The following is a 12,006-nucleotide window of genomic DNA, read 5'->3' as shown; positions in this document are numbered from 1 at the left end:
AAATACACGTTTAGGGAACGCCTGGGTGGCTGGCTCAGTGGTTGGGCATCTGCCTTTGGCTCAGGATGTGATCCATATCCAGGGATTGAATCCCACATCTGGCTCCCTGTGAGGAGTCTGCTTCTCCCTCTATGTCTCCACTTCTCTCTGTGTCTCTCAGGAATAAATAAATAAAATCTTTTTAAAAAATAAATAAAAATACACATGTTTATTAAACTATACAGGTGCACATTTGGAAAAAAACTAGATTGTCGGCCTTGAACATCTGGGATACTAGGAATTTTCTTTAAGAATGCATTCATCTGATATTTTTATTCACTTAGAGAAAAGCCTAGTGATGATTTTGATGGCTCTTTTTGATGTTTACAGTTTTTTTTTTTCTTGCCACTTTAACAGAACGCTGCATTGAGTGTCACTAGAGGTAACAACTACTGCTTATATGTAAGTTGTATGATCTTGGCAGGTTTTAAAAAAAATCTCTGCTCAATTTCTACTCTTATAAAAAAGCAGACTATATGTTCTTTAAGGTCTTTTCCTTTACTAAATTTGTGAGTTTACCCCTTGTTTTATACTCTTACTGCCTTTTCTATTTTTATGTTCATATATCTTATTCCAATCAGATTTTAAGCTTTTTGAGGATAGAGACCAACTTTAATACTCATTTCTCTTATAGTGGTTTTCCCACAGCGTTATAATACATACTGATTCACTAAACATTTGTTGAATTAATTGATAATCCTTATCAGCTTGTGCTACTCGGTTTTCTCATTAACTAAAATACAGGGAGGCACGTATACATTTAAATATTTAATCCTTTTTTAGGTTGTATTATCTTCTATTTTATTTGTAATGTCACCCAGTGACAATTTGTGTTTAATATGGTAAATACATATTCCTTTAAGCACTCTCTGAAATTGAAGCCATAAACTCCTTTATATATATACATAGACACACATATGTGTTACCCATACACATATGCATGCAGAAATTCACACATATACACATGGAAATTGGAGAATATGCCAAATATACATTGCATAGCCATCTTACTATTTTCTTGGGTCAAATTAGTCATGGAATGTTATCCCCATATAATTATATTACCAAAAAATTTATATTTAGTTTACGCAGCTGACAAGATGAGTGCCTAAAATTTGTGACATGAAAGGACTTAAAACAACAGTATTATTTTGATGAAGCAATATGTTTTTTACTTTGAAATATTTATTAAATCAATTCAGTAATTTATTGAGCAGCTTCAGCTCTAGCTGGTGGTTATACAAAGCAGGTGTCATAATCTGTGCCTTCAGAAGATGTGATAATTCTGGGTCCTTTAAGACTGATAATTCAAAATCAGGTTTTATGTTACAATGCAGATGTTATATGCTGTTGCTAATCAACAAGCTGAGAAATATTTGGTCAATTCGCTAGATTTAAAAACAATCTGACTTTTTTGTTCAGATTAATGGTATATATACAATGGAGTATTACTCAGCCATAAAAAAAAATGAGATCTTGTTATTTACAACAACATACATAGACCTAGAGGGCGTTATACTAAGTGAAATCTGAGAAAGACAAATACCAAATTATTTTACTTACATGTAGGATCTGAAAAACAAAACAAATAAGTAAATAACAACAACAACAAAAATATAGGAACAGACTGAGAAATACAGAAAACAAACTGATGGTTGCCAGAGGGGAAGGGGATGGTGGGAGGATGGACAAATGGGTAAAGGGGTATAGGAGGTATAGGCTTCCAGTTATGGAATGTGTAAGTCACAGCTGAGTATACTCAATGGTATTGTCATAGTGCTGTGTGGTGACAGATGGTGGTAGCTGCCCTTGTGAGCAGAGCATAATGTTTAGAGTTATTAAATCATTATATTTTACATTTGGAACTAATGTAACATTATGTGCAAACTCTAGTTCAATTAAAAAAAATAAATCTGACTTGAGGGATTATAGTCTATCCATGTTGATTGTCCCTGTATGGTTAAAAAATAAGTAGTCATTTCCATTTTGTATTCTGAACCATTTGGTCTGGTGGTAATATATAAAGAAAAGGTTATATAATTTGGAGTCAACTTTCACTCTTACATAAACACATATAATAAATAAAGGCAGGTAGTTTACTAGGTTACATATGTATTCACCAAGACCAATGCATTGAAACATTAAGTAAAAAGAAAAGATAGGGTTTTCTAGAAAAGATAGGGTTTTTGTTTTCCTTTTTATTTTTTTTACTGCTCTTAATAGGATCTCTGTGATGAGCAGCCTGGATTTTGGTGCAGTCATCTCTTTCTGGGCAGTGTTCATAGCACCTGGCCTTTGGGGAAGAAAAGTATCTTTCTTCTGTGGATATTAACAATGAACTTCTCCATTTTGTTTTCACTACAGCTATAATGATCTCAAATGTGACACTTAATGCTCAGGAGATCTATGTCCAGGGAAGTGGTCAAACTAACACAGACCTAAGTTGCTCAGGTTTTTTAAAAAAGAACCTTTTTGTCATTACCAAGAGCCCTACAGGCATGTTCTGTAACACTAATCCAGTTTTTTTTCCACCTCTACGTATTATAATAATAATATGTAGTAGAGAGGGTTTCTACCCCTGAAGAGTCAAGTCTGTTGCCCTGGGATTTATTTTATTTTTTATGATCATTCATCCTTTTTGCTTATGTCTTCCTAAAAACTACTTGCTCTTTGCCACCTACCACCCACTTGGCATCATAGTAACTGACACAGCCTATCCAACTGCTACACCATTAGTGCTTTTTTCATCTTGTAATTGGAACTGTGAGGCTGTAATCTTCAGTTAGCACCATTATTTAGCTGGCTTTATCAGAGCAAATGTTTGCCCTCTCTTCTGAATCAAGCACATCCTTTTTTTTGTTGTTTTTATACTAGGTGCCTCTCATGTTGTTTGATACCAGTCTGAGACCGGTAATGGCTTGCTAACTACTTTTTAAAGTATTTTTTAGGTACTAATTTTTATTTTTGCTTAATTTTGTTTTTTTTTTTAGTCTAGGGATTTTAATTTTTCCCAAGAAATACTGATTAATCAAAAACTAAAAACATTGTTTTCTATGCTATTAAAACATATTTGTCAAAATAATTTAGTTCTTTGCAGGAAAGAAAGTTGTTTTGTATTGTTTTGTTTTATTTTAATCAGGGGATGACATAAATATACAACATCCAAGCAAGTGTTTGTTTCTGTATTTCACTTTTTTGCTTAAAGAGTTTATTTGAATATCCTCTGAGGTTCCCTGAATTATCAGATGATAGGACAAAACCTTTATTACTTTTCAGTAACTGGAAGAAAAACTTTAACTTTTTCCACTTGGGCTTATGCTCTGTTATCTATTTTTCTAATAGGAAGCCTTCTAGCTTATTTGTTCATTTACCATGAAGTATGGTTCTGAGACTGGCAATAGGAGCATCATCTGGGAACTTATCAGAAATGCAAATTTTGAAGTGCTACTCTAAACTTATTAAATCAGAAGCTCTGGGGATGCTGCCCAGCAATCATTATCTTGGTTTGGTTTGGTTTGGTTTGGGTTTTTGTTTTTATTTATTTTATTTTATTTTAAAGATTTTATTTATTTATTCATAGAGATGCAGAGAGAGAGAGAGAGGCAGAGACAAAGGCAGAGAGAGAAGCAGGCTCCATTCAGGGAGCCTGACGCGGAACCACATCCAGTGTCTCCAGGATCAGGCCCTGGGCTGCAGGTGGCGCTAAACCGCTACGCCACCAGGGCTGCCCGGGTTTTTGTTTTTAATTTAAGTTCAGGTTTATATACATACAGTACATTATTAGTTTTAGATATAGAGATTAGTAATTCATCAGTTGCATGTAATATCACATGCACTCCGTAATGCCCTACACCCCACTTACCCCAGTTACCCCATCCTCCACCCATCTCCTCTCTAGCAACTCTCAATTTGTTTCCCAGAGTTAAGAATTTCTCGTGGTTTGTCTCCCTCTCTGATTTCTTCCCATTCAGTTTTCCCTTTCTTCCTCTTTGATCCTGTTTGCTGTTTCTTATATTCCACATATGAGTGAAATCATATGATTATTGTCTTTCTGATTGACTTATTTCTAAGCTCAGCATAATACCTTCATTTCCATCCATATTAATGTAAATTGTAAGTATTCATCCTTTGTGGTTGCTGAGTAATATTCCATTATATACCACGTCATCTTTATTCATTCATCTGTCAGTGGACATCTTGGCTCTTTCCATAGTTTGGCTATTCTGGACATTGCTATTATAAACATTGGGGTGCATGTGCCCCTTCATATCACTTCACTACATTTGTATCTTTGGGGTAAATACCTAGCAGTGCAATTGCTGGGTTGTAGGGTAGCTCCAATTTTAACTTCTTGAGGAACTCGCATACTGCTTTTCAGAGTGGCTTCTTAACCATTACTGACTTGAGGTCTTTGAGATCCATGTAACTATAGATTGATCTACCCATAATTTCTTTTTATTACTAGTATTCAAATCAGCATTTTTTATATTGAGGGAAAACTCAGTGAATGTATGCCACTGAAGTATGCTTTCATGATACTACAGTGCCTTAGTTGAATTTGCACTTTGTATTTATTGCATTGTCAAAGAAGTACTGTCAAAGAAATTGTTTAGAACAAGATTCTGTGTTCTTGCTTCCTCCTCTTCCCCCATCCTCCTCTTGGTTCTTCTCTCTAGTGTAATGTGGTAATTTAGTAAGGGTATTGTGTCACTGTGCGTGGGATTTGATAGCATGGCGTATCAGGTAAACCATTTAACTTAACCCCCACAATATTCTTTGAATTAGATAATAGTTTTACTTCAAATTTTGCAGAGAAGAAAACTGGGACTTAGGAAAGTTAATTTGTAAAGGGACACCATAAAACCAGAACCCAAATCTTGGTCCTGCTAGTAGTTAGTAACAAAGTTCTTGAGGACACAGTATTACCATCAGTCTTAGTCTCATTTGTCTTAATTCTGCTTTTCTTTGGCTCTTTAGGAATTTGCATTTATATTAAATTTTATATAGAAATTTTTTTTCTGGACTTCTTACAGTTCTGAGTTGAATAATATTTTTAATTTCATCACTTGTGCCTTTCTAAGAAAAACAAAATTTCTAGAAAAACTCTGGTGTCTTCATCTTCACTTCCCATGCTTTTACTTTTTTCTGGTTTAATTTAAAAAGTGAAAACCTCTTCTTCATCTATTCAGTAAAACATTTAAGTCTATAGTGCCGAAATTTTCAGACATACTAAATGCATCTAGTAACTTTAAGTTTGAAATAAGTAAGGAAAGTATTACAATCATGGCAAATTGTGTTAGAAGTAAAAGCATACATATTGACTAGTAATTTTAATCTTCATTTGAAATATTCCTCTTAAACCTCAAGTCTTTATTGAAAGCAGCAAATAAAAGATGAAATATACTACCCTAATTCCAGAAAGGAGAATATATTCCTAATCATTTTTAATGTGTTATTAGCAAGCTGTCAGTCAATTATAAAAGATACAAATACTTGACGCTCTTTGTCTAACAATAATTGACTTTTTGTTAGGTCAGATGTTGATTTATTAGACCTTTTTTATGTCAGATGTGTTTTAAGCCACAATGAGGATATTATTTCATGTTGCTGAAAGGGTTTTCCCTATACATGCAGCTCTTGTTTAAGGAAAAAAATAATAAGCAGAATAAAGTAAAAATAATTAATGTGAAGATTCTCAGAGTGCCTTGCATAGGTATTAGGCTGCTAGAAGGTGTACCCTAGGGCAGCTGAGAAGACTGCTCTTCTTCTAAGAAAAAGTATTCTTATGTGATAAAACAACAATTGACTACTCTGTTCTTGAGTTTCCAATGTGGGAGCTTGGAGCCAGAAGCCCTACGGAGTTTAGGCCCTGGCTACATGGGTTATATAGTAAGGGGGAGACAGATTTCCTTGCTGTCTGTCAAGGCCTTGCTCAGATGCTATCCTGTTAGCTTTCCAAAAAAGAATAAAACAGCATCCGAGGGGTTGGCAACTAATTGTCAGTATGTAAAATTAATAAATATGAGTCATTAAGTTATTAAATGAGTTAAATGCAAAGCACTTTTAACAATTCCTGGTATATAAGTAACCACTGCTTAGGTTCTTATTACCAGACTAGTAAAGGATTGCTATTGGAAATCAGTGCTAAGAAAATTAGATTTTTAGCCAGAGATATTTATCTGTGAATATACTGCCTTGAAGAAGGATTTTATTTTTTGAAGAAGGATTTTTTAAAAGTTCTCTTTTTTTATTATTACATGTTTTTCATTAATGTTATCATTGCCGATTTTATTTGGATATTGTGTTAAATGCTCAGAATTTTAAAATGTACTTAGTTTGAGGATACTGACAATTAAGTGAACAGTCTTTTTAAATGTAATTTGATTATGGATGAAGAGAAATTTAGGCAATTAAATGGATGTTCACAGAAGAGGCATTTTACCTACTCTAGTGATTATGTATGTTTGATGAGTAAAGCAAGAAAGTGAAGGCTTGGGGCACCTGAATGGCTCAGCCCGAAGGCAGGTCATCCCAGAGTCCTGGGACTGATGAACTCTCCATGTCAGGCTCCCTGAGCAGGGAGTCTGCTGCTCCCTCTCCCCCTGCCTGCCTGCCTGCCTGTGCTCCCCCCCCCCCCCAAATCAAATGAATAAAATTTTAAAGAAAGGAAAGGAAGCGAAGGCTTTCTGGAAGGTGACGATCCTATGGAATGGATGAGGAGAGAAACATTCTGTATGAAAGAAGCATACAGTTTTTTTTGTTTGTTTTGTTTTTTTTTTTAAGTTAAGGAAGGGAATGTGAATATTGGGTTGAGAGGAAAGGTAGGAATTAGTTGTCTGTAAGAACCATATACTGTGTCGTATTGGGATGTCAAAGCCTACACTTAGACAAGAACTGTTGAGTTTTTTTCAGTTTTAGTAAGAAATAATTAACATACATTAATGTATAAGTTGAACGTATACAGCATGATTGATTTACATATGCTGTGAAATGATTACCACAAGAGATTCAGCTGAGAGTTTTTGAAATTTGCGAAATTGGACATTGTCATGTTTTAAAATTTGTGTTTTTGATTCTGTAATAGTAAATTCTTAAATCATCTCTTTATAAACCAGTAATGTATTATATTCATGCTTTTTTGTTTTTTAAGGATTTCAGTGTATTAAAATGAGCAGTCGTAAATCAAAGAGTAACAACGTAATACATGCAGAGTACCTTTCACAGGTTAGTATGCATTTTCATTAACCTCAAAGTCTGTTACCATGTAAAGCTGATCAGAGAAATAGTCATCTTAATTTGAATTCTCCCCTTAACATGAAGAATCACCCTTTCCATTCTCAGGGAGAGAACGTCTTACTGTACTTTCATTCTTTGTAAGTCTCTAGACAGTTGGAACCCTAACTTGACTCCTGTCTTTCCAAATGTGTTCTAATTTCAGTTTACTTCAGAGTTCTGTACTTCCTTTTTAAAATATATTCCTATTTTATTTCTTGTGATGCTGTTATAAATGGAATTGCTTTTTAATTTATTTGTTATGTGTCTAAATGCAATTGATTTTTATATATTAATCTTGTATCCTGCAGCCTTGTCAGACTTAGTAGTTCTAATATGTTTAGTTTATTCTTTAGTTTTTTATATATGAGCATGTCATCTGCAAATATAGTTTAACTTCCTTTTCAATCTGGTTGACTTTAATTTTTTTTTATTGTCTAATTACCATGGCTAGAACTTTCAGTATGATATTGAGAACAATGACAAGAACAGTATTGTTTTGTTTTTTATTTTGGGGAAATACATTCAGTCTTTCACCATTGATGGGTTGTTAGCTATAGGTTTTTTTGATGTCCTTTATCAGGTTGAGGATGTTGGCCTTTTTTTTCTAGTATGTTGAGTGTTTTTATCATGAATATTTAATATTATTTTAAGTCCATACTATATTCCAAGTTGAACACACATCTATATTTATATCTATATATCTTAAGGAATAAAGTAGGGCATGGATATAATAACTGTTCTGGCATTTCTGTTATCTGACTTGACCAGAACTATAGTTTTTTCTCATCAAAATTAAATGTGTGTTATTGGCATGCCTTCATGGAAGACCTTACTTTTTTTTTTTTTTTTTGAAAGAAAATGTTTAACTAACTCTGTTTCATGAAAAATTTTTAGCTGAAGTGTAATTTACTTCCAAATAAAGGGCATAAATCTTTCACAGGCAGGTTGATTAATTTCTATACACGTGTACACCTGTTTAACCTTTGTCTCAGATCACTTTGAGATTTTTGAACCTTTCACTGTTTTCTATAGCTTCACTTCACTTTATCCCTTAGATTTTATTCCTTTTTATTAGATTTCAATGAAGTTTAAAAAAGAAAAGGACTGTGGTTTATCTTTTTGATTTCTAATGATCTTATCTAGGTAGAGGAATACATATTATGATTAGTATTATTATTATTACATGATTATATATGCTCATTTAAGTGTTTGTAGTTTATACAATACTTATGTTCCAGTCAGTTGCCTTATTTAATCTTGAGAATAGGCCTACCAGAAAACCATTATTGTCTCTATTTTATAGACCAAAAAAATTAAGATTTCAAAACTAATTTTAAAATCAAATAATTGGCTCTTCTGGCCTCACTTCTCTTATTCTTTCCCCTTCTTAAATAAAGGTAGTTAGGATTATTTTATCTCCAGTGAATAATTTGCTTTGCTTAGCTTCTGGTACATATAAACAGAACTCAGATTTTATCTTTTTGATACATGAAAGATCAGTCCCATGCTGTCAGTCTGAGAGAAGCATATAATCTTGGAAACTTCTTGTTTCTGATGATGGGACCAAATCTGAAATAGCCTCCTAAGGTTTTTGTCTTTGGAAGATTTCTGTATTAGCAGATGCAGAAAAGGAATGCTTTTAATGGTCTTTTTAAAGATTGTGCTAGATTATCTGACAATGTTTTACAACTCAGTATAAGGCCTTATTCTAAGGCAAATTCAAAATTTAGGTCCTTCCAAGAATTTTTTTTTTAATTCATTCCAGTGATTCCTCATTTTATAGATAGAGCTGAATCTAATTTCTTCCATGTACTCGAGTATTTCCTTAAATGCTGAATTACTACTTTTTTTCAGTGTATTCTTTCCTGTTTATTTCTAATGTTTCTTTAGGCATGGATCATGCTCTTTAGTAGTAACATGCTCTGCTTCTAATAGGTCCTCAGTAACTATATGAACTTTTAAACTTATTTTCTTAGAATCTCGACTTTTATGACAGATGCAGATAAATAGGGCTTGAGCTAAGCCAGTTTAGATTTGTTTGGTCTCTAGAGATTGAGGTATGGTTCATGAGCATTATTATTAGATGAGATTACATTATTAGATTCTCTCCTGTTCTTGTTCCGTGGCTTAGATGTTACATACAAAGTAAAGTATTCATTTATTCACATTGCAATAAACCAACCCTCAAATTGCCAATGTGGCTAAAGTAAGTAATTATTTCTCTTGTTGAACCATACAAGTAAATTCTCACTCTTCCTCCAGGATTTGAGATAGGTAAAAAGAACCATTAATTTTACAATTCATGAAAATGGTACCAGAACTCTTAAAGACAAGTTATTTAGGGAGGTTTGAATAGGCTCATTAATACCTAATTCTAATTGCTATAAAAGTATATTCTCATTCATTTTTTATTTCATGTGTAACATTTTCATTTATATTTATTCACTTTGTTTTTATCAGGTACAAAGAATTTTACGGGAAAGATTTTGTCATCAGAGCCCACAGAGTAACTTATTTGGAGTACAAGTACAATACAAGTAAGTTGAGCTATCCCTTTGTCTGCTATAAATCTATTTAAAGATGTCCTTAGGTTTTGCAAAAACTATATTTTTATTTTTAAGATTTTATTATTCTTGAGAGAGAGAGAGGCAGAGACACAGGCAGAGGGAGAAGCAGGCTCCATGCAGGGAGCCTGAGGCGGGACTTGATCCCAGGACTCCAGGATGATGTCCTGGGCCGAAGGCAGGTGCTAAACCGCTGAGCCACCCAGGCGTCCTGCAAAAATTGTATTACGTGGATTTTTATATTACACGGATTTTTATCTGAATAAGGTTGACATTTTTATAGGAATAAAAAAATTCTTTTTTTTTTTTTAATAGAAACTCAATATTATAAAGCAAGAGCAGATAATGAAAAAGCTCCTTACCTTTCAATCTTGTGTTGCTCCTGCCATCTGGTATTATGGAGAAAATTCTGAGTTTTTGCACCTAATATTGGACAGCCATCTGCAGAGTGAAAGGTCCCAAGACTTACTACTGTTGTCTCTTGTCCCATACCATCATAAAGCCAGGATATTACAGACTTACTTGGTTTCCTCTTTAGGTTTCCAGAAAATTCATTTTGACCCACCCTCTCTTCTGTGTTTTTCTGTGTAGGACAATTTGGAGCATAAGTTAAGCGCCCAAAGAGAAAAAGGGAATGCCTGTTTTCTGTGCCTACTCAAATTCAACTTTTAAATAGTATTATCTTACAAATTACTCCAGCTTCCTTTTTAAATTTTGGCTTATTTATGTCATTTCAGACACTTAATTGAGCTGCTAAAAAGAACTGCTATCTATGGAGAAAGTAACTCTGTTCTCATTATTGGACCACGAGGATCAGGAAAGACCATGGTAAATTGCTTTCTGGTATATCCTTGTTTCTGTAGGCGTGCCTTGATTCTAAGAGACAGTACTGAAAATATTTTTTATTATTTTCATTATTTTGTTAAGTTTGCTTTTTTTCTTTTAAATCATCAAAGACATGCAAAGCCTTAAAACTTAGGGTGATATATTTGAGTTGAGCATAACTTTTATACCTTATTTTTCCCCACAGTAACAGATTTTCAATTGATGTTTTTTCCATCATGGCCTTTGTCTGTGAAGAGTTTGTGATTGCCAGTAGAAAAAAACAAATTAGCATTTTTTGAGCACATTCTTGGTGCCTTTCATCTATGTTCTGTACCTTACCTTATGCTTTTTATTTGTGTTATCATTTATTTCTTACCCTAACCCTGCAAGGTAAGCATTATTTCTATTTATAAATTAGGTAACTGTCATACGATGCATTCTTTTTCCCCCTCATTGTATTATTGTTTATTGTTCAACCCTAACTCAAGTAATTTTTTCGTATGTGCAATTACATGTTCTAGAATTCTTTTCTACTTTCCCTCTTTATCTTACTTGCTTAGTTATCTCAAAAAGATACTCTTGCATATTACTATCAATTTTCAGTACTTGTGCTATGTAAAAGCTCTTTTCTGCTATATTACATGCAATGAATTTAGGTTTCTCACTAACATACTTTTTAAAAATTATTTGCAGAAGTAAAATTGTTTATTAGATAAAGTTATGTTAATTAGAAATAAGATTGTTTTTTGCGATGCCTTGGATGGCTCAGCGGTTAAGCGCCTGCCTTCAGCCCAGGGCATGATCCTGGAGTTCCGAGATCGAATCCCACATCAGGCTCCCTGCATGGAGCCTGCTTTTCTCCCTGCCTGTTTCTCTGCCTCTCTCTCTCTGTCTCTCTCATGAATAAATAAATAAAATCTTTAAAAAATAAAAAAAGAAATGATTGTTTTTAAAGTAATAAATGTTGACTGTATATTAGGTAAGGTGAGGAAACAAGGGTTTTACTGTAATCACCCATTTCCAGTGAGAATATATATCTAGATAATTTCTTTTTTAATCTTTGAAGAATTTTCCCATTTACAATAATCTTTTAGTTTTGACTGTATTTAATTTTGTTCAGTGCTTATGCTCATCATTTTATACAACCACTATTTCTTTATTCTTGAGTTCTTTAGTATGATTTTCCTTTATGTTTGACTTCAGTACTGTTTGGGTGGTTTTGACAGTAAACCATGTGACTGGTATGCCTTTTAGCTGTAGAATGTTTTAAATTTTTAACAATAATATTATTAACAGTAAAAAC

General features: G+C 33.4%; 1 protein-coding gene across 3 annotated transcripts in view; it reads left to right on the top strand.

Annotated features, from left to right (window-relative positions):
• ORC4 (origin recognition complex subunit 4) overlaps nt 1-12,006 on the top strand; it is an 87,095-nt gene that overhangs the window by 28,056 nt on the left and 47,033 nt on the right. For all 3 annotated transcript variants that reach the window (XM_072789129.1, XM_072789130.1, XM_072789131.1), the window contains exons 2-4: nt 7,190-7,263; nt 9,775-9,851; nt 10,616-10,706. In XM_072789129.1, coding sequence (XP_072645230.1) covers nt 7,207-7,263; nt 9,775-9,851; nt 10,616-10,706 — 225 coding nt within the window. In that variant the 5' untranslated portion in view covers nt 7,190-7,206. The remainder of the gene's footprint in view (nt 1-7,189; nt 7,264-9,774; nt 9,852-10,615; nt 10,707-12,006) is intronic.

The sequence above is a fragment of the Canis lupus genome, chromosome 20 (genome assembly GCF_048164855.1).
Source record: "Canis lupus baileyi chromosome 20, mCanLup2.hap1, whole genome shotgun sequence".
Classification (NCBI taxonomy): domain Eukaryota; kingdom Metazoa; phylum Chordata; class Mammalia; order Carnivora; family Canidae; genus Canis; species Canis lupus.
Note: the sequence above shows the minus strand (reverse complement) of the source record. Positions and strands in the feature narration are given on the sequence as shown.